General features: G+C 42.4%; 1 protein-coding gene across 1 annotated transcript in view; it reads right to left on the reverse strand.

The window, feature by feature from the left end:
• The window catches only part of Rgs22 (regulator of G protein signaling 22), a 114,481-nt gene that overhangs the window by 50,194 nt on the left and 40,243 nt on the right, over positions 1–24,044 (reverse strand). Inside the window, exons 10-14 of the mRNA XM_028766655.1 lie at positions 22,861–23,035; positions 18,428–18,558; positions 14,326–14,440; positions 12,515–12,640; positions 11,618–11,719 (exon numbers count right to left, since the gene is read on the reverse strand). Coding sequence (XP_028622488.1) covers positions 11,618–11,719; positions 12,515–12,640; positions 14,326–14,440; positions 18,428–18,558; positions 22,861–23,035 — 649 coding nt within the window. The remainder of the gene's footprint in view (positions 1–11,617; positions 11,720–12,514; positions 12,641–14,325; positions 14,441–18,427; positions 18,559–22,860; positions 23,036–24,044) is intronic.

Here is a 24,044-nt window from a genome sequence, read left to right on the forward strand (position 1 = left end):
GAAATAGAAACAATAAAGAAAGTTCAAAGGGAGACAACCATGGAGATAGAAAACCTAAGAAAGAGATCAGGAGTCACAGACGCAAGCATCACCAACCGAATACAAGAGATAGAAGAGAGAATCTCAAATGCAGAAGATACGGTGGAAAATATTGACACAGTTGTCAAAGAAAATGCAAAATGCAAAAAACTCCTAACTCAAAACATCCAGGAAATCCAGGACACAATGAGAAGACCAAACCTAAGGATAATAGGTATAGATGAGAATGAAGATTCCCAACTTAAAGGGCCAGTAAATATCTTCAACAAAATCATTGAGGAAAATTTCCCTAACCTAAAGAACAAGATGCCCATAAACATACAAGAAGCCTACAGAACACCAAATAGACTAGACCAGAAAAGAAATACCTCCCGTCACATAATAATCAAAACATCAGATGCACAAAACAAAGAAAAAATACTAAAAGCAGTAAGGGAAAAAGGTCAAGTAACATATAAAGGCAGACCTATAAGAATTACACCAGACTTCTCACCAGAGACTATAAAAGCCAGAAGAGCCTGGACGGACATCATACAGACCCTAAGAGAACACAATTGCCAGCCCAGATTACTATACCCAGCAAAACTCTCAATCAATATAGATGGTGAAACCAAGATATTCCATGACAAAACCAAATTTGCACAATATCTTCCCACAAACCCAGCACTTCAAAGGATAATGGATGGAAAACGCCAACACAAGGAGGGAAACTACAACCTAGAAAAAGCAAGGAAGTAATCTTCCAACAACCCCAAAAGAAGATAACTATACAAACATAACTTTACCTCTAATAACAAAAATAACAGGAAGCCACAATCATTTTTCCTTAATATCTCTTAACATCAATGGTCTCAATTCCCCAATAAAAAGACGCAGACTAGCAGACTGGATACACAAACAAGACCCAGAATTTTGCTGCATACAAGAAACACACCTCAGTGACAAAGACAGACACTACCTCAGAATAAAAGGGTGGAAAACAATTTTCCAAGCCAATGGTCCCAAGAAACAAGCTGGAGTAGCCATTCTAATATCAAATAAAATCGACTTCCATCCAAAATTAATCAAAAAAGATAAGGAAGGACACTTCATACTCATCAAAGGAAAAAGCTACCAAGGTGAACTCTCAATTCTGAACATCTATGCCCCAAATGCAAGGGCACCTACATACATAAAAGAAACTTTACTAAAGCTCAAAACACACATTACACCTCACACAATAATAGTGGGGGATTTCAACACCCCACTGTCAGCAATGGACAGATCATGGAAACAGAAACTAAACAGAGACACTTTGAAATTAACAGAAGTTATGAACCAAATGGACTTAACAGACATCTATAGAACATTTCATCCTAAAACAAAAGAATATACCTTTTTCTCAGCACCTCATGGTACCTTCTCCAAAATAGACCATATAATTGGTCACAAAACAAGCCTCTACAGATACAAAAAGATTGAAATAATCCCTTGCATCTTATCAGATCACCACGGACTAAGACTGGTCTTTAATAATGACAAAAACAATGGAAAACCCACGTACACATGGAAACTGAACAACTCTCTACTCAATGATGACTTGGTCAAGGAAGAAATAAAGAAAGAAATAAAAGACTTTTTAGAATTCAATGAAAATGAGGACACATCATACCAAAACTTGTGGGACTCCATGAAGGCAGTGCTAAGAGGAAAGCTCATAGCTCTAAGTGCCTACAAAAAGAAACTGGAAAGAGCACACACTAACAAGTTGACTGCACAACTAAAAGCTCTAGAACAAAAAGAAGCAAATACACCCAGGAGGAGTAGAAGGCAGGAAATAATCAAACTCAGGGCTGAAATCAACCAAATAGAAACAGAAAGAACAATACAAAATATCAATAAAACCAGGAGTTGGTTCTTTGAGAAAATCAACAAGATAGATAAACCCTTAGCCAGATTAACCAGAGGGCACAGAGACAGTATCCAAATTAATAAAATCAGAACTGAAAAGGGAGACATAACAACAGAAACTGAAGAAATTCAAAAAATCATCAGATCCTACTACAAAGGCCTATACTCAACAAAACTGGAAAACCTGGATGAAATGGACAATTTCCTAGACAGATACCAGGTACCGAAGTTAAACCAGGAGCAGATAAACCATCTAAATAGTCCCATAACCCCTCAGGAAATAGCAGCAGTCATCAAAAGCCTCCCCACTAAAAAAAGCCCAGGACCAGATGGTTTTAGTGCTGAATTCTATCAGACCTTCAAGGAAGACCTAATACCAATTCTCTTCAAACTATTCCACAAAATAGAGACAGAAGGAACACTACCCAATTCGTTCTATGAAGCTACAATTACACTCATACCCAAACCCCACAAGGACCCGACAAAGAAAGAGAACTTCAGACCAATCTCCCTTATGAACATCGATGCAAAAATACTCAATAAAATTCTAGCAAACCGAATCCAAGACCACATCAAAACAATCATCCATCATGATCAAGTAGGTTTTATCCCAGGAATGCAGGGATGGTTCAATATTCGGAAATCCATCAATGTAATCCACTATATAAACAAACTTAAAGAAAAAAACCACATGATCATCTCACTAGATGCTGAGAAAGCATTTGACAAAATTCAACATCCCTTCATGATAAAAGTCTTGGAAAGATCAGGAATTCAAGGCCCCTACCTAAACATAGTAAAAGCAATTTACAGCAAACCAGTAGCCAACATCAAGCTAAATGGAGAGAAACTTGAAGCAATCCCACTAAGATCAGGGACTAGACAAGGTTGCCCACTCTCCCCCTACCTATTCAATATAGTACTGGAAGTCTTAGCCAGAGCAATTAGACAGCAAAAAGAAGTCAAAGGGATACAAATAGGAAAGGAAGAAGTCAAAATATCGCTATTTGCAGATGATATGATAGTATACTTAAGTGACCCCCAAACTTCCACCAGAGAACTCCTAAACCTGATAAACAACTTCAGCAAAGTGGCTGGTTATAAAATCAACTCAAACAAATCAGTAGCCTTCCTCTACATGAAAGATAAACAGACTGAAAAAGAAATTAGGGAAATGACACCCTTCACAATAGTTGCAAATAATATAAAATACCTTGGTGTGAATCTAACCAAGCAAGTGAAAGACCTGTATGACAAGAACTTCAAGTCTCTGAAGAAAGAAATTGAAGAAGATCTCAGAAGATGGAAAGATCTCCCATGCTCATGGATTGGCAGGATTAATATAATAAAAATGGCCATCTTGCCAAAAGCAATCTACAGATTCAATGCAATCCCCATTAAAATCCCAACTCAATTCTTCACAGAGTTAGAAAAGGAAATTCTCAAATTCATATGGAATAACAAAAAACCCAGGATAGCGAAAACTATTCTCAACAATAAAAGAACTTCTGGAGGAATTACCATCCCTGACCTCAAGCTGTACTACAGAGCAATAGTGATAAAAACTACCTGGTATTGGTACAGAGACAGGCAGGAAGATCAATGGAATAGAATTGAAGACCCAGAAATGAACCCACACTCCTATGGTCACTTGATCTTTGACAAAGGAGCTAAAACTGTCCAGTGGAAAAAGGACAGCATTTTCAACAAATGGTGCTGGTTCAACTGGAGGACAACATGTAGAAGAATGAAAATTGATCCATTCTTATCTCCTTGTACAAAGCTCAAGTCTAAGTGGATAAAGGACCTCCACATAAAACCAGATACACTGAAACTAATAGAAGAGAAGGTGGGGAAGAGCCTCGAATACTTGGGCACAGGGGAAAAGTTCCTGAACAGAACACCAATGGCATATGCTCTAAGATCAAGAATTGACAAATGGGACTTCATAAAATTGCAAAGTTTCTGTAAAGCAAAGGATACTGTCAATAGGACAAAACAACAACCAACAAATTGGGAAAAGATCTTTACCAATCCTACATCTGATAGAGGGCTAATATCCAATATATACAAAGAACTCAAGAAAGTAGACACCAGACAACCAAATTACCCTATTAAAAAATGGGGTATAGAGCTTAACAAAGAATTTTCAATGGAAGAAACTCGAATGGCCGAGAAGCACCTAAAGAAATGGTCAGTGTCCTTAGTCATCAGGGAAATGCAAATCAAAACAACCCTGAGATTCCATCTTACACCAGTCAGAATGGCTAAGATTAAAAACTCAGGTGATAGTAAATGCTGGCGAGGGTGTGGAGAAAGAGGAACACTCCTCCATTGTTGGTGGGACTGCAAGATGGTGCAACCACTTTGGAAATCAGTGTGTCGGTTCCTCAGAAAATTGGACATAGCATTACCTGAGGATCCAGCTATACCACTCCTAGGCATATACTCAGAAGATGCTCGAATATATAACAAGGACATATGCTCAACTATGTTCATAGCAGCCTTGTTTATAATAGCCAGGAGCTGGAAAGAACCCAGATGTCCTTCAACTGAGGAATGGATTCAAAAAATGTGATATATTTACACAATGGAGTATTACTCAGCTATTAAAAACAATGAATTTGAGAGTTTCCTAGATAAATGGATGAAACTAGAAATCATCATCCTGAGTGAGGTAAGCCAATCACAAAAGAACACACATGGTATTCACTCACTGATTATTAGATATTAGCCCAGAACCTTGAAATGCCCAAGATGCAACTCACAGGCCACATGAAGCCCATAATGAAGGAAGACCAAGTGGGGGTGATTCGGTCCTTCTTAGAAGGAGCAACAAAATACTCAAGGGAGCAAATATGGAGACAAAGTGAGGGACAGAAACTGAAGGAGGGGCCATTTGAAGACCTTTCCACCTGAGTATCCATCCCATGTGCAGTCACCAAAGGTAGAGGCTGATGTGGAAGTCAGGAAGTGCATGCTGATAAGAGCCTGATATGGATGTCTCCTCAGAGGTCTTCAAGAGTCTGACATATTCAGAGGCAGATGCTCATAACTAGCCATTGAACTGACCATGGGGTTCTCAATGGAGGAGTTAGAGTGAAGACTGAAGGAGCTGAAAGGGTTTGTGGCACCATGAGGAGAGCAACAATACCAACCAACCACAGCTCCCAGGGTCTAAACCACCAGCCTGGGAGCACTTAGGGAGGGATCCAGGGCTTCAGCTGAATACGTAAGAGTGGAGGGCCCTGCTGAGCATAGGTGGAAGATGAAATCCTTGACCTCATGAAGCCTGGACGCCCCAGGGGGTGGGAATTTTGAGGGTGGGAAAGCGGGAGTGGGGGGGTAGGTAGGGGTTACATCCACAGAGAAGGAGGAGGAGGGGTAAGGGGATAGGGGGTTCCCAGGTGGGTGGGGGATGGGGTAAGGGGACAACATATGAAATGTAAATAAAATATCCAATAAAAAAAAGAAAAAAATATCTCATATGATTACTATGGGTTATAAATAAGATGAATGTAAAACAGGAAATATATATTTGAATTTAATATTAAAATCCATGTTAATTTATGCAAATGACCCATTCTGTTCGCTGCCCTTAACTTTCTGCACAGCCATACAGAACTGTGGGCAGAATGTCAACATGACCCTAATGTGTGATGTCTGCAGCGGTGTCCCCGCCCCTCCTGTGGCTCTTGCTTTCTGCTGTCCCCTCACGCTAAGTGTTCAGGTTTTCATGCGCTCGTCTTCATTCTGCCTGGTAGACGTTCCCCCTCACTATTCTAGCCTCATATTTAGATCTGGTATTTCTAGAAACCGTATAGAAGAGGCTTTTCAAGTCACCTGGGCTGCCAACATACCAGAAAGAAGGGCCCCGAAGGACAAGTCACACGTTTCTGTTTGTGTCCACAGTAAGCAGCACACAGACAATATTCTTTATACCCACTGAGCCCAGGCAACAAAACACAAGCTTGCCTGTCTTCACCTACTTTAAAAGAGAAAAACAGTTACCTTTCCTGAGAACTTTCCCTTGTGTTTGTCTGGTTTTTCAATTCACACTTTGTCTGCTTCCACATTGCTCCAAGATAAGAAATTAGCATTTAGAATGTGCCCAGCAGTGACATACAATCAGTAAAGGGCTCATAATTCAAAATGACTAAACACACATGGAAAGAATCCACTATGTCAGCAGAACTAAAAATTAGTTCTTCCAAGAACTACAAATCATAGAATTATTGAACACTGGCAGCCAGACTCTAGGGTGGCCCCCAAAACACAGTGGCTCCTGATAGTCACGCTTCCTCTCCTCTCCTCCCTCCCCTCCCCTCCCCTCCCTCTTCTCCCCTCCCTTCCCTCCCTTCCTTTCTCTTCCTCTCCTTTCCTCTCCTTTCCCTTTCCTCTCTCCCTCTCCTCTCTTCCCCTCCCATCCCCTGCTCTCACTCACCTCTCTCTCCTCTCTTTCCTCTCTCTTCCCCCCTTCTCATTTTTTGATATAGGGTCCCACTATGTAGCCCTGGCTATCCCACAACACCCTATATGTGGTCTATTCTGGCCTCAAACTCACAGAAATCCACCTACCTCTGCATACCGTGCTGGGATTAAAGGTGTGCACCACCATGCCTGACTTTTGTGCCTAATTTCTCCCCCACGTCTAGACATAATGTGTGGCTTTCTGTAACTGTTAGTACACCGCAGTAGGGTGTATATGTGTGAATATAGGTACACATTAAGTTATGTAAAAAGGTAATAGCCACCTTGCTAAGAAATTCCCCTTTGGCTGACTAGACAAACTGTACACAGAGAGTACACGGTGCAGCATGGGCAATGGCCTCTGGCTCACAGCCAGCAAAATCTAAGGTTCTCAGCTCAGTAGTTTGCCAGGAACCGAACTTCACTAACAAGCACATGAACATTAAAGCAGACCCTCCCACAGGCCGCTTCTACAGAGAAAACTGTGCAGTTTCAATTACAGAGAACCCAGTACTGCTGTGACCCACAGACAAGTACAAGTGTGTGCTGTTCTGAGTCACGGAGTCGGTGACACCAATGTCAAGTAGGAATAACTAATACAGCTGAAGACTGATAATGCATGCTTCAAATAATTTAGAGCATAAAGAAATTTTAAACTGTATGGAATGAAAGAAAATGCCAGTAAGAATTTAAAACACAAATGTAATGTTTAAGACTAAAAACATAGCAGGGCGTGGTGGCACATGCCTTTAATCCCATGCAGAAGTGGACAGATCTCTAAGAGATCCGGGCTAGCCTGGTCTACACAGTAAGTTCCAGGCCAGCCAAGACTACACAGTGAGACCTTGTCTCAAAAAATAAAAAATTAAAATTAAAACCAAAAGAAAAGGTTTATGAATGAAAGACATAATTTAACTCGATGGGTATGCTGAACAGCAAAATGAAGACAGGGTATATCGCAAAGCACAGAATGATTCAGACAGGAAATCCAGAACATGACAAAATGCATGCATGAAAACACTAGAGAAGCATCAGCGGAGGACAGAAGAGAGGCCAAAGTGCAAGTCCTGAGACTTGAGAAGCAACCAAAGCCCAGGAAGAGCATGGCTACAGCCACACTGTGGTAAACACTGGACTCATGCCAGAGCAAGACTGTAAGGCAGTAAGAAGATCCCTTCTGCAAGAACAGCCACTGCACACCTACATCTTCACAGTGCCAGGAGGGAACAGTCTACAGCTGGGAAGAAGGAGGTATCCATGGCAATGGACGGGAACATGGGTGGACACGGTCAAAGCACATTATATGGAGAAGTCACAACCGAGTCTGTTGTTATATACTTAGTGTGTGCTAACTACAAACAACAAAATCCTCGAGTCTGTATTGAGCTAAGTCACCAGCATAAAATGGACATTTTCAGGCAAATGAAATCTGTGGTTGTTTTCACCACTGTCTTCTCCTGTTTTTCAAATGTGACTTTGACTTTATTTCCTATAGTGCTAGAAACTGAACCCAGGGCCTCACACGTGCCAGGCAAGCAGGGAAGCACTTGCCAATGAGCTGGATCGACAGCTCAGATTCTTATGCTCCTGAGTTGTATGTACGTTGGTGTGCACACATCAGAGCACAGGCCGAGAATGAAGCTAGTTAAGAGGAATTCTGAGCTTGTGAGAAAACTCCAAGAAGTTGGGAAGGGGTTGTAACAGTTTGTCATTGCAGATGGACACACTGAAATATTATTGATTCCTCTTCATCGCCTCTGGCCCTGGAGTCATCAAGCACAGTGGGCTAAGGGCAAGGAAATAGTGGAAGTCACCAGAAAGAAAGAAAACCTACAGCTAAGGAGCACACAAAGATATCATCATAAATCAAGTCTTCCCGCCTGCAGCAAATTTAAGGCCCTATGCACCAAGGAAAAAGTTATTCTAACCAAATGCACAGAGCCCTACATCACCTGAGAATCTTTTTCTGGCAGTCCTAGCTGCTCGACCTGGGCTTCTGTACTGACTGTCTCTGAGCATGTGTATGCTCTTACGTTCCTTGGTCTCCTTTGCCTCAACTGTAGCTCAATGGATCCAGCTCCTGCTATCTTTATGAATGGCTCTGGGTTTGTGCCTGCACCTTGGGGCCATAATAGACTCATTCATTCATTTGATTTGAATCACTTCCTATTCCACAGGCCATCATAACATTTGTATTCCTTTTACAGGCAAATATGGGCTTATGTTTTGCAAGATACCAGAACTACCAATCCTATGGGTCTTCTTTCACGCTATTGTCTAGATCTTTCTTATCAGTACATTTATGTAACCAACAGTACAGGACACAGTTTGAATCCTGGTTCTTGGTGGTAGAGCACACACACAATGCTTTCACTGTTGTAATGTTACTCATTATATTTATAATTTGTTTGCTTGTATGATAGCCACACATCAAATGACAATTAGATTTCTCTACATCTTAAATCAAAACCACTCTGGATCTCCTGCTAGTGAAAAATAAAACAGAGGGAGATGTTGGGACACAGTTCATGGACAAAGCTGCGTGAGGAGATTCCTGAGCGCTTGTGAAAAGAATTCCAAGAAACCAAGACAAGAGTCTTGTGACTTTAATGTCTTCAAAAACATGGAATTGTTCTTGAATTATGCTTTTGTGTCCCTTCCAGTGTAGCAGATCGGAGTGAGTTTGCTACAGAATATTCATTATAACTGGATATTGTTACTTGTTTATATGCCTCTGTGGAAAAACATGTTTTTGCTGAGTGTGGCTTGTCCATCATGTGCGGCTTGTGTGCCACGTGTATTTTGTCCTTGTGATAACATACTTCAGTCAGGTGACTCATCTTAACCCTCAGAGTATAAATTGTATGATGCTCTGAATCGAGTTTGCTATTGTATGAGTCTTTTCTTTAGTCTGCCTCATCTATCGGCTCCCCTCGCCTGGGTCCCATCACCTTCAGACTGGAAAACATGCATGTATATTTATAAGCCTAGCTAATATGAATCTAACATACATGTTTGTCATTTTGCAGCTTTTATTGCCACATAAAGTTTCTTCTAAAGATTTAAGAGGCAGCTCATTGTTAGTCCTCTCACTAAAACAAGCATCCAATGTGAAGAAAGGTGTAAAAGCTGCTCTCCAAACCTGTCCGTGCTTTGAGCCCCAGAGGCAGGGACTGTACCTACACAATGCCAAGACCATCATTGGTTTCTGACTGTTCACTATGTTCTCTTGAAGCCCTATATAGAAATCTTCAAGGTATACCCAAGACACCAGTTCAAACTCTTGTGCTCATGAGTCATGCTAACTCCTTACTGCTGGCTCTCCTCTGTCTACTTTACTATCCTACACTACTACTTGGGAGAATAAAACTGTGTATATAGGAAATCATATAAGGTCCTTTGGCATCAAAGTCTCTTGACAAAGGCAGACACATAAAAATGATGTAAAATCAAGTCCATGGTGCAGTCAACATGAGTGCCAGATGAATAGATTCCCTTGGTGGCACTATCATTCATAAGTGAATTTTTGAAAAAAGCCATGCAATATTTATATTGTCATTAAATGAGTGATTTGTATACTGTGAAATAAACTGATAATACAATGATATTATAGGCAATTTCTCTACCTAGAGGAACAAAAACTTTGGGTAGCATAACTCAAACTAGTTGAGACAGTTTGTTCCTTCTACTTAAATAAAAAAAAAAGTACCTATAGGAACTAGATTAAAATACATTTTTTAATACACAGATTTCCTCCTCCTATTTCTCACCAGTCAATCCTAAAGGAGAGTGTTTTACACTGATCCACTTCTCCCATTCCTGCCTTGACTCCCCAGAAGCAGACTTTGGGAGAAAGCTTCGAGGACTTAGCAATCCCGGAGTAAAGCAAACCATTTCTAAATAACTGCAGTTACCCAGACGTCCAGTTTCTGAGCCATGCAGTTAGCTGAATGACAGCATTGCTAAAACCTGGTGAGCTCACAAAGCCCAGCAGACTCTCGTCCATGTACATATGGAAATCTGGCTGACTATTAACGCACACACACACACACACACACACACATCCCACTTTACTGAGCAGCTGAAGATTTTTGGAGGCGTGCTCTTTGAGTAGTGAAAACATAATAAAAATGACAGATGGGGGGGGACAGTAGGTTAGGGGAGGAGGGTGAACAGCGAGGTACAGGTAACGGGTTAACAAGCACAACTGTGTGGTCTCAGAAAACGAGAGCATCACTTCACGATTGCAGATTGCATGGAGACATCTGGGCTACGGAGGAGCCGGAGGCCTTATTCTCACGGCACCAAGTACCAAGCTGTCACTGAGTTACACAGCAGTGACTCATGCCGGAGTGGAGAGTCGGGGAGCGGCCAGACACGCAGCAGTACACTCTGGTGTCCTGAGAAGGATTATAAAATAATAATGTGATGAAACTAATTCTCTGGGCAACGTCTGGGGGTAGGAGCCTCCAGGATGGGTTATTTGGGGTTATAAGAATCACTAAGTGATCAACAGACAGAGAAGTGGAGGCTTGGAGACCTCTCTCCATAAAAGATCTATAAAGAACCTAAGAATAAAACCCCCCAAAGTCAGCTGGAGTCAACTGCTCTCATCTTGACCGCCCACCCCCCCGCCCCTGAAAAGAGGCCCCTCTCTGTCCCTATCTGCAGAGGATTCTCTGTTCTTCCTCCTCTAGGTTGTTGTTCCTTCCCTATTTTGCTTCAGGGTGGTCTCAAAATGCTTTGTCCTCCACCCTCCGAGTGTCTGTCTCATATGGCATGTTACCACGGAAGCCCAGGCGCCTCCCTGAGGCCTGCACATACACAGTGACCTGCCAGCAGCCTGGCACATCCGAGGGCAGACATCTGCAGGAAGCTCAGGGAACACTGGTCAGAACTGGGGCTTCCTGGTCACTGCAGTGGCTCACTGCAGTCCACTCTCAGGGTTCTTTTCAGTCCCTACAGACAACCCTGAAAGGTATGTTAGGAGCAGGGAAAGAGATGGGGGCATTCTTTATTGGTAGAGCAAGTCATTGGCAGGAAAAGAAAATGAAATGACTATAAAGCAATATACTCTGCTGACATTTAAATAAAGGATTCCACCGGGGCAATGCTATGATGCCTTCCACCCCAGCTCTCTCTCATCTGGGTCCGAACGCAATTTCCATTTTCCAGTGTACTTACAGCTTTGCACAGAGCAGTGTTATCTGCTACTTACTTGGGCTTGCTTGCATACTTTGAAAGGTTGAAGTGTTTCTTGGTAGAACAGCTGATGATAAGCCTGTAGGTCAAACCAAAAGTACACACTGTGCTTCCACAGCTGCAGACAGAGAAGGACAGAGAGCAGCACCGGTTAGAGAGCCCTCAGGCTGTAACTCCACTGCACACAAGCGCTCACTGCCTCGCTGCTGCCACAAATCAGCGCCAACCTAAGCTGTCTCAATCTTTCCTCACAAACTGGCAGTACACAAGATAGTATTTCCTGCTGTTGTCAATGACCCTTGCACTTCTGCATGCGACCATCCCGTAGAGTTGGTCACTAAAGTCGTGAATGTTGAAAAATAGTAATGAACACAGAAATTGCAAGGGTTCTAGTTGAAATGTAAAGAGCACGCATTTGTGGCATGAAAGCAAAGCTGGAGGCGTTCTGATATGTCAACGTATAGAGAAATATGTGTCGCAGCAGAACTAACTATCAACTGTTGAGCCAATTAGTCACTGCTCATTTGGGTCATATAAACATTGTGATTTTAAAAACATTGCTGGAAATCATTTTACCTCCACTCATAATACGAGGTTGTTAGAATTATTAAAAATCAAGCATTAACAGAAGTAAACTAAATATGGCTTATTAAATTATATAATTAGCCATCACCAGTAATGTATGTCAATATTTATCTGTATTTCACTTTTCTTTGTAATTTTAGTAAGGTGGTCGACCAAAGAGAATTCCAATTTGGCTGGATGGTTAAAGATTTACTAAGTGTGCATTTAAACATATCAGCTGGGAATCTGAACATTAGATATATTTATTTGAATGCCAAGTTATTTCAATACCACTTATTTTTAAATCAAGTAAAATAATAAATCCAGATTTTAAATATTTATTTTCTACCTTGTTCCCTGAATTCTCGCAGAATTTAGTAAAGAAGAATCCAGCTCTGTTTTCTACATACAAAGATTGCAACAAGTTTTCCATGTCAAATCCTCCCAAGGCTCCAACATTTGATACAGTTTTTACCTAGATAATAAAACAGAAGTTTATTATCTGCCTGAACATAATCCAATTCTTTCTAGCATTGTACAAAGTGAGTTTTATAAATTCTGCTGGGCTGTCATTTCATTCTTGTAGTGTACAGATGTAATTAATGCAATCTGTTTGCATCTGACAGTCATGTAGGATTCATTTATGAAGCCCAATTATGGCAGGAGAAGCCATTCTATTACAAACCAGTCTGATTCCAAGCCTGATGTTAGAGCAAATTCCCTGACCTCAATTCCTTTCCCATTTCGGGCTCAGTGGCCCCACTGGGGAGCCTTCCAAGTCTCTGTTGGTGGCCTGTCTCCTACATATTTACTGTTATTTTAGCCTTGAGGTGCGGCTATTCTAGCTACAAGTGGGTTATAAAAAGAACTAACTCCAAGGCCTCTGGTTGCTGCTTGTTAACTGTGTGTGTGTGGGGGGGGCGGGCGTGGTTATCCCTCGTTGGACAGTCTTGCCCCCACAGGTCACGGCCTCCAGAGTGGAAATGGCATTGGAAGTTCTCATAAACCTCTGCTGTTTATGACTTCTCTGCCAACAATGCTCGCAACCCGAATCCCATCCTTGAAGCAGGGAGAGCTGGCTGTTTCTCAAGAACACAGTGACTCCAGAATAGGAAGAGGGGGACTGTTCATGTAACCTCAGGATTTGTTTCTTGGAACTCGGATGTCTTTATGTTCCCCCAAACAAAGATGGTGGGGACAGGTTTACGTAAGGTTTTTACTGCCTTTATCACACTGTCTCTGCCTACTAAGCAAATCCTGAGATGAGAATACAATGGGTTTTGTTTAATAGCTAACAGCATTTGAAACTGAAATATCCTTATTTTAGTAGGAAAAAAATCCTATTTATTAGAAAATGAGAACTATTTACTTAAGATAATTGTGCAGAAATATAATTAAGTGTTCAGCTAGTGTGAAAACTGAGGAGTGTGTCCACAGTAGTCTCAGGGGCACCGAGCTCTTCATCTAAGTCATGGCTGATTACAGCATGCGTTAGGTGCTTGCTGTCAAAGCAGCTATACTCTGGAAACCCTACCTTCATTTAAAAACAAAAACAAAAAAAGGTGAGATTTCCAAGACATAACATCTACTGTTACTTTAATCAAGTTAGAAAACTGAACAAGAGTACCAAAGGGTATTATTTTGTGTCAGAGGCAGCAAGGCTAGGTCAGGACAACAGCTTTGAAAAGAGCAATCAGTGCAGGACTGAGAAGAACAATCAATACTACAAAAAAAAAAAAAGGTGAAGATTTTGTGGGGAAATTCCTTTGAGACTAAAAAACAAAATATGTTGCTGAGTAGAGAACGTGTGTGTGTGTGTGAGTGTGTGTGTGTGTGTGTGAGTGTGTGCGTATGTGAGTGTGTGTGAGTGTGTGTGAGTGTGTGTGTATGTGAGTATGTGTGTGTGAGTGTGTGAGTGTGTGTGTGTGTGTATGTGAGTGTGTGTATGTGAGTGTGTGTGTGAGTGTGTGTGAGTGTGTATGTGAGTGTGTGTGTATGTGTGTGTGTGAGTGTGTGTGTCTGTGTGTGTGTCTGTGTGTGTGAGTGTGTGTGTGTCTGTGTGTGTGTGTGTGTCTGTGTGTGTGAGTGTGTGTGTGTGTGTGTGTGTGTGTGTAGATTAGATGCTTGACTAGATGAAGGACATGGTCTTAAAACACTCACATTAAGCTCCTCGGTGTAAGTGTATTTTCTCTCCAGTTGGGGCTTCAGACATTCAGAGATATCAGTAAAAGACGTCAGGCGGACCACGGTGGTGCTCTCTGGTGGCCTCTTTGACCTAAGTTATAGACGTGAGAACAAACTGATCAGCTAAGGGCTCTCTCTGTTCACTGTCCATCTGCACAGCTTCAAAGAACTCGTAGTTAATGTTGAAAGCATGAGTGCGCCCCTGAAACTGACCACAGCTCAGCTCTGCTCCCTCACCTCTGCTCAGAGAGCCTGGCCAGGGCGATGGAGAGGAAGGAAACAAAAGCTGACCAGACTGGGGGAAATGTCAAAATGATCTTTATACTCAGGTATATTATTCAGGATTTACAGGGATAAAAATCCTTCTTTCTTTCTTTTTAATAATTAGTACACAACGTGCTTTTATTATGCTCAGACAAATCTGGAAACAACAACATAAATGTATATGAAAATTTTCAGAAGGTGAATTAATCAACAACAAAAACCATTCTTCATCTATTTATTATACATTTAATCTGCGAATTTCATACTTGTGTACAATGAGATATAACCCCCCGCCTCCCATTTATCTCCTTCAACTCCCCCAAGGCCTCCTGTTCCTACCCCACATCCTCCTTCTCCCTTGTCAAGTCCAGTTGGTGCTGCCCTTGTGCACCTGGGCCTGGACCATCCATGCCTGCCAGCGGCTATGCCTTAAAGGAGTTGACCCTCCCTGCCCCCAGAGCATCAACTGACAACAGCTCCTCACAGAGAGACCTGATCATCTCCTCCATCATGAGGGCAGCAGCCATGCCACACCCCAGGACAGCATTTCACGGCACCCCCACCCCCAGCTCTGAAATGCTTTCCACCTTCTCTCCATGGTGTTGTCTGAGTGGAGTAGACATGTGATAAAGATGTCCCTTCTGGCTGAGTGCCCGGGCTTTCCTTCACAGACCTTTGTGTGGACTATTGTCAGCTGCGAAGGGAACATTCCCTAATGGAAGTAGCAAGAGCCCAGGCCCTGGTTCAGATCCAGTCTCCACACAGGCCAGCAGCTGACAGCTGTCACTCTGAGCTGTCACTACTATTCTGTATTTATGTCTCACTTTTAGTGTTTAAGATAAGGTTTTACACTGTATCCCACATTGGCTTAAATTAAAGCTTACCATCCTTCTGTCTCAGCACCTTTAGTTGGGGTTATAGGTATCTACCACCATGGCCAGCTATGTGCAAATTTTATTTTATTTTTTTATTTTTTGGTTTTTTGGTTTTTTGAGACAGAGTTTCTCTGTATAGCCCTGGCTGTCCTGGAACTCACTCTGTAGACCAGGCTGGCCTCGAACTCAGAAATCCGCCTGCCTCTGCCTCCCTAGTGCTGGGATTACAGGCGTGCGCCACCACCGCCCGGCTTTGTGTAAGTTTTAAAATGAATAATTATGGAATATTATTCTGCATTAGAAGAATACACTGTGGAATACAACAACTTGGATGGCGCTCATGGGAATCGTGCTGGATGAAGAAAGTTCGAAAGATCGCACTTTCGTGATTCATTTATATACTATTGCTGGACTGCCAGAATTATAGAAAGATTCCTCATTCTCAACAGCATGGGTTCCAGCAACATGTGTTACATGAATGTCATTCTCCCATTTCCAATATTCTAGTTATTTAAGACTCCCCAGACCTGACCTGAGCACCGAGGACTGAACTCAGCATACCATGCATACAAGGCAAACACGGCAACACAAAGATAAATGTTTACCTGGTTTCATTTATTTGTGTGAGTGTTTGCCTGCATGGATGTGCACCACACACATGTCTAGTGTCTGAGCTGGTCAGAAGAAGGTACCAGATCCTCTTGCATGGAAGTTATAGATGGTTGTGAGCTGCCATGTGGGTGCAGGAAGCTAAACCTGGGTCCCCTAACAAGAGGACCACATGCTCTTACCCACTGGGCCATCTCTTCAGCCCTGTGTTTTTACTCTTTATTTTGAAACAAAGTCTCAGTCTGCAGGCCAGCATGTCCTGAACGCACTGGATAGCCCAGGCTGACCCTGGCCTTGTGATCCTCGGACTGAGCTTCTCAAACAGCTGGGATTACAGGTCTCCCTACCAGGCCCAGTTTTCTTTCTAACAATAACATGCAAATTTTATCTTTCTCAATATAAAAAAATAAAAGAAAGGTGATTTGTTCTCCTTGGTTCATTTTCACCTTCAAAATATATATATATATTTTTTTTGGTTTTTCGAGACAGGGTTTCTCTGTGTAGCCCTGGCTGTCCTGGAACTCACTCTGTAGACCAGGCTAGCCTCGAACTCTCGAACTCAGAAATCCGCCTGCCTCTGCCTCCCAAGTGCTGGGATTAAAGGCGTGCGCCACCACCGCCTGGCAACATTGACATTTTTAACACCCAAAATTTGTGTTGGCAAGGATGAGGAGAACCTGGAACCCAATACACTTTGTTAGAGCCAGCAAGAGGGCCTTCCACTCTACACTCATTCATTCCTTTTAGTATTAATTAAATGCACACCTGGGACTCACACCATACTAGACAATTCGACAGGTACGTTTTGCCCACCCCTCCCCTCCACTCTTATTTTCCTGTTTCCAAGCACAGAATTGACAAAAAAATCTAATGTAAAATGGCTCTCAATGGAAAATCCAACTTCAATGAGGATAAATCCCGTTTTTAAAGTCTATCTGCAATGCATGCCCAAAGAAGCATAGATCATGTTGGAGACTGTCACGAAGATGGTACTACCGTGTATACTAGGAGGCTAACAAATTGCTACCACTCCTAACAGGGATACTTGTGTAATTCCTAGAAGAACTTGACACTTCTGAAATTATCTTCATACATACATATGTGTGAGATACAGAAAAAGGAAAAAAAAAGCCATCTGGAAATTGTCTGTGGTAGAAATGGAAGAAGAGATATATACTCAGAAGGACAATGACTAGCCTGGCAGATACCAGGGGAGCTGGCACAGGACAGTATCTTCAAAGTGTTGAAAGAGAGCAACTTCGAGCATCTAAGTCCAGAGCCCAGAAATGAACAGCACACAGTGCTGCAAACAGTGTGAGCAGAGGAGCCAGCCTGAGAGAACATGGACTGGCGTGACTACATTTGTAGCAAGCATGCACAGGGAAAACACTGTGACTAGGACAGGCTTGCCAGTGGCTGGGAAAAGGGACCATGGCGTGGCTGCTAAGGGACACAGGACTTCTTGTTAGCATGATGAAATGTTCAGGAATTAGGCCAGCAAGCTGGCTCAGCAAGTAAGGGCCTTATCACCAGGCCTGACAGCTCAAGTTTGCTTTCTGGGACCCATGTGATGGAAGGAAAGAACTGATGCCTCCAAGTTCTCCTCTGATACCCACATGTGTGCCATGTCACAGGCACACATGCAAATGCATGCACCCACATATATACATGCCTTCAAACACATGCATGCGTACACACGCAAGCACACACACACACACATACACATACACACACAACAAGTAAATAAATAAATACTTAAATAACATAAAAATTAGCTTAAACATTCGGGAATTATATAGTGGTGATGGTTGGTTGACTTTGCAAATACACTGAATATCAAACTGTACACATTTAATATTATGTAAGTTGCAAACTTTGTTGTTGTATGAATTTTATTACAGTAAAAAAGAACAAACATGAAGTAATAAATTACTAAAGAAAGAATTGTCCAAAACTAATATCAAAGAGTATTCTTCAGGATAAAGAAAAAAGATCCCACTGGAGATACAGTAAAGCGAGGAAACACAAAGTCTAACAGTGCACCGCAGTAAATATTACCAGTGTTACTCAGGGTCTGTGAGCCTAGAACTGGAGAAGAACTGGCTTAGAAGAAGGCCAATGAGTGTGGGAAGGAGCCTCCACAGACGGCCTGCCCGGGGTTGGACACAGAGGCACCATTTCTACGTGTGTCACTATCTGGATTTCTTCTAACTTAGGACAGGAAGGTCACTCATAAGCCTCTAATATATGTTATTGAATCCTAAGAATTCATAAAAAAATTTAAAAACCCAATGACCTAAAGCACTAGTATTCAAAAAGACTGTACCTACCCTTTCTCAACCGCATCTTCCTTAGAAGAAACTGGACGCAGAGACTCACTTCTCCCAAGTTTTTGAGTCCCTGCATTCATTTTTGATAATTTCTTAGTTTTAGATGGTTGAAATAAACCGATTTCTTCTCCCTAAATTATGAAAAGATAATGAAATGGAAAATAAGCAAAATGAAAAAGAGTAAAATTCTGTGTGTGCGCCTCAACTTGCTGTGTCTCTAGATTTCCGCCTTCACCCCACTTCCTACTAACTTCCTACTTCCCAATGAAACAGAAATGCTTCCCACATACACCCGGGTCTTAGGAGATAAGCAATGTGGAACGCTGCAGCAGTGTGGGTGGGAAGAGGAGCCAAACACTTCTCAGGCCCTTACTTCCAGCACTACGGAAGTAGACTCTTTCCTGGGGAAGAACTTGTCAGCAATCCTTTCTTCTGGAACAGAACAGTTTAAAACTTGCATGGGAGAGCATCGGGAAATGGTAGGTCAGGGGAATAAAGCAAAGATGCTCGCTTAGCCCATAGCAAGGATCTATAACTTAATTAGTACTGTTTCTTCCTTTTATAGACATTTTATTTTCATAGTCATTTTCCCATTCTTAAAAGTTTCTAATGGTAGGAGCTGGAAAGATGGCTGAACAGTTAGCAGAGGGCCCAGGTTCAATTCCCAGCACCCATGTCAGGCCCACAACTGTCTGTAATTCCAGTCCCAGAGGATTCAAAGCCCTCTTCTGGCATCTATGGGTACAAGGCATGCTCATAGTGCACAGGAAATACCCATACATTAAAAATTAGTAACATGGGCTGGTGAGATGGCTCAGTGGTTAAGAGCACTGACTGCTCTTCCAGAGGTCATAAGTTCAAACCCCAGCAACCACATGGTGGCTCACAACCATCTGCAATGGTATCTGATGCCCTCTTGTGGGGTGTCTGAAGACAGCTACAGTGTACTCACATATAATAAATAAATAAATAAATAAATAAATAGTTTTAAAAAAATTAGTAACATATATCATTTCAACAAAAGTATAAGGTGGACCATGCACCAAGGACAGTCGGGAGCCATCAGTCAGGCTCTAAGAAGAGAGACCCTAAAGACAGAGTAGAGAGCGGGCAACGCAAGGGACCCACTAGCAACAGGGAAGGACCGTCAGCGATGGGGAAGAAAACAGGGCTTACGAAATGAGCCAAGCTGCTCTCAGCTGGTGGAGCTTCAGGTTAAGGCTGAGTGTGTGGTGCTTGTCTGAAACTCCAGCACTCAGGAGGCTGAGGCAGAAAGGTCACAAGTTCTAGGCTAGCCTGGGCTACACAGCAAGTCCCTGTCTTGAACAAAGCACATATAATTTTAGGTATTAAGCAACTATCACTGAGAAATTAATAGGCTGAGCTTATAATTAAACATATATTACATAAACATGGTTAGATTTATAGAAACAGCAGATCGAGCAGTAGCTCCCGGGTCTGAGGGTTAGGAGGGAAGCAGGGTAGTCTCCATGCTATGGACTCATTTCTCAAAGTAAAAATGTTCTGGAGCTGTACAACGTGCATGGACTCCAGACCGCTGTATAGAACACTCAGAATGGCTAAGGGGAGAAGTTGTGTGGTTATCATTTTTAATCACAATAATTTAAACATTTTTAGGCCAATTGCATAGCTCGGCAGTAAGAGTACACGGTTGGTAAGCACAGGTTGTGGGTCATACCCCTAAGAAACAACACAAGATGTTCTTCTGTTTATTTGTTTACTAATTAACTGGAGGCAGGGTCTCAACATGTAAATCTTGCCATCTTGGAACTCACTATGTAGACAAGGCTGGCCTCAAAGTTCTGCCTGCCTCCCACGTGCTGTGATTGAAGGTATACATCACCATGCCTGGCCCATAAATCATTGTTTAAACGTGAGTGTGTGCGTGTGTGTGTGTGTGTGTGTGTGTGTGTGTGTGTACCAGATCTGTGCATCCCCTCAGAGGTCAGAAGATCCTCTGGAGCTGAAAGTTACAGACAGTTGTGGGCTACCTGACATAGATACTAAGAACTGAACTCATGACCTCTGGAAGAGCAGTAAATGCTCTTAACTGCTGAGCCATCTCTCCAGCCATGACTCACTTAAAATTTTAAAAACATGTATTTCAAGTGCATAATACAGAGAAAAGCTTGTTAGGAAGTTTTTGGATTTTGTTTTGTTTTTTGTTGTTCTCTCTCTCTCTCTCTCTCTCTCTCTCTCTCTCTCTCTCTCTCTCTGTATGTGTGCACTCATGTATATGTATGTGTAGCACAGTTGTATAAGTGTACACAGAAGCCAAAAGAGGGTATCAGGTACCCTGAAAATGGAGTTATGGGTATTGGTAAGCCACCTTACATGAATGCTGGGAACCAAACCCAGGTCTGCAAAAACAAGTGCTCTTAACGGCTAAGCCATTGATCAAGCCTACAAATTCAAGTTTGAACTTTGTTACTTGACTGAAAACCATAAGAACAGCCAGAGGGATGACTCAGTAGGCGGGTGTGCTTACTACCAAGCCTGAGTCTAGTCCCAGGGACCCACATGGTGGAAGAAGAGAACTGACTCCCCCAGGTTGTCACCTGAGCCCCCAACATGTGCTCCGTGGCATTTCCCACACACATGCACATATACATACTAAACAAACACACAAATGTAATTTAAATCAAAAAGAATAGTCAGAGTACATGATAGGAGGAAACTAACCAGCCACAATGAATTGAAGAGGAATGCCCTGTGCTGTGAGTGGCTAATGCTTACACAGTCTGTATTCATGTCACGTTTGTAGGATACCCACTAAAAAGACCACACTTTACTGGTTATAAAACTTCTAATGCCCTGAGTATTTTCTGCCAAGGAGTGGTAGAACACAAAGCATGGGATCAGAACATACTGTCCACGTAGAACACACCTCAGTGACGAGCTCACTTCCAGAGGATTGGCAGGCAAGTCTGGTTTCTGCTACCTTTCACTCAAGCTAAACCCTCTCCTCCAATACAGCTCGGTTATTGGAGTTGCTTTACTTAATGGTATCACTTATTCCTTTCTCCTTCACAACCGCTCAGTTTGATAATGCTTGTATAAATCATCAGACGTCATGCTTGCTGTGCTATGCCTCCAAGATGGCGCTTAAGTCAAGCCTGGATTACTGAGCTGCGTGGGCTGAGTCAGATACTCAGCCAGTGCTGGGGCATGTGATAGACCTCATGGAACAAAGCAAACCAAGGAAAAGTCAAAACAATAGGCAAGAAACCAAGGAAAAGTGAGAGTTCTAGTGTCGAGAACATCACCTGGGAGAGGGACTTGGAAATGCAAGTCCTTGGGTCCTGCAGCAGCCCTGCTGAACCCTGGCTGTGCTGAAACCTGGGGTATCTATCTACACAAGGTCTTAGGGGATACAAGTCACCTGCTGGCAGTGGTACCGAACACATTATGCATACAGATTCTAATCTGTGGCTCTAATGTTAGAATGGGGTTGGGGATGTAGGCTCTAAGAAAAATTCATTGATTTCAGAGAGACCCCAGCTTCTTCCAGGTCAGTTAAGTCAATCTGTGAAGTTGGGACCTTGGCACTGTATACTTTAAAAGTGCCTGGGGAGATTTCCAATGTGTGCCTCAGATAAAGAAGTAGTAGAATCTGCTGACAGCTCTAACCACTGTGTGAGGACATTGACACGAGACACCATGACTCTAAAGCAATCTCCGGGCAGTTTCATGCGACTGCTACCAATAACAGAATATTCTGTGATGCTGTTAAGTCAGTGAGGCCAATGTGGAAGAATGCGGCGGGGATGCTGAGGAGCCTGTGCCACTGTGCCATGTTGTCAAATTTATTCTAACCAGAAGAGGAGGCCACTGGAGAATTTCCAGCAGAGAAGTGGGTGGCATGGTTGTCTATTTCAGAAGGGTCACTTTGCTTGCTGAACAAGCCGTGTCCAACCTTCCCTTCCTTCTTACATGGGGCACTGTGTACACTGTAACGGTAGTTTATGATATCAACCTGTGACAAATGTAATAAAGCCGCTGGCTGAGGTCACTTTCCCATTGCTCTGAGAAAAAGGACATATTTTGTCTCACAGCTTCAAGGTGATACAGTCCATCACAGTGGGGAAGCCATGGCAGCAGGCAGGGGAGGCACAGTGGCGAGGACAGGAGGCTGGTTTATCACGCTGCGGCCACCTTTAGGCAGCATCGTGTGAGAAGGAAGTGGGGCCTGGTCATATAGCTTCAAGATCCAGTCCCAGCAACACATGGCCTCCAATATGACCTCACTCCTAAAGGTTCCACAACCTTCCCAAACAGCATCCTAACCGAGGACAAAGTATTCAAATATGTGAGGCTATAGTTCACACCCAAACCACAACAGTGGACAAGCACCCAAGGATAAATAGGACTGCACAGTTACTAAAGAGCAGGTCACCCACTGGACACCCTACCTGGACCTCAGGAGACTGTGGAATGCAGGACTTCGGTCGTAATGGCAGGAGGGTGGCCATCTGTGGGAAAGGGTCAACATCCTTCCTCGGCTTCTCCTGACGGAAGCGCCAGAACTTCAGCTCAGCACTGGCATTTTTTGCTGAAGCCGAATGCGTCACACAAAATCTTGGTGCCCTTTTTATTGAAACAAACAAAGAAACAAACAAACAAACTTAAGAATCAATATGCTCAGATGAAACTATAACAAATTTCAGAATCAAAAGCCTAAAAAACGTAATTATCCCAGATATCAATTCCTTCTGCTGCTTTTTTTTTTTTCTCTGCTGGCTCATCTTAAATTTTTTTTTCTCTCTGTTACTTCATTATACTCCATTTACTCATAGAAAAAAAGGTAATGTATTAGAAAACTCATAATATTTTTTTTTTTTGGTTTTTCGAGACAGGGTTTCTCTGTGTAGCCCTGGCTGTCCTGGAACTCACTCTGTAGACCAGGCTGGCCTCGAACTCAGAAATCTGCCTGCCTCTGCCTCCCAAGTGCTGGGATTAAAGGCGTGCGCCACCACCGCCCGGCTGAAAACTCATAATATTAAAATTAGTATCTGCTTAATAAGCAAAAGAAATACTTAAGACTATTAAGGAATTTTAGCAATAAAATAGACTTTGTTTCAAAGGTTTAAAGTAGTTTGGCATTGCTCTGTATTTGAGGAGGTTGTGGAGCTTTCCATACCCACGCATCTACATATCTATATGTCTAAACATCTTTACCATAGGTAAAAATTACTACAATTAAGTTAACACTTAAAAGTATGAAAACATCTCATTTTAATTTTTGGTTTCTGAAACAAGGTCTCTCTACATAACTCTGGCTGTCCTAGAACTTACTACATAGACCAAGCTAGCCTGGAATTCACAGAGATATACCTGCTTCTGCCTCCCAAGTGCTGGGATTAAAAGTGTGTGCCTCCTTGCCTGGCTAAAAATATAAACATTTTAGAATATTCAAGTAAACATTTTAGAATATTAAAGTTTCAGAAACTTAAGAAAAAGGCTGTTTGGCACAGGACACGGAGCCCACACTCAGTTGGAGGAACATGCTAGCAGTCAATCTGCAGGTGAACCCTTTGTGACATTCAAAGCTAATTTCAGCTATCAGGCCTGTTGCTCTTCAGACCAGGTTTTCCCT

Source organism: Grammomys surdaster, unplaced genomic scaffold, assembly GCF_004785775.1.
Source record: "Grammomys surdaster isolate TR1022 unplaced genomic scaffold, NIH_TR_1.0 63, whole genome shotgun sequence".
Taxonomy (NCBI): domain Eukaryota; kingdom Metazoa; phylum Chordata; class Mammalia; order Rodentia; family Muridae; genus Grammomys; species Grammomys surdaster.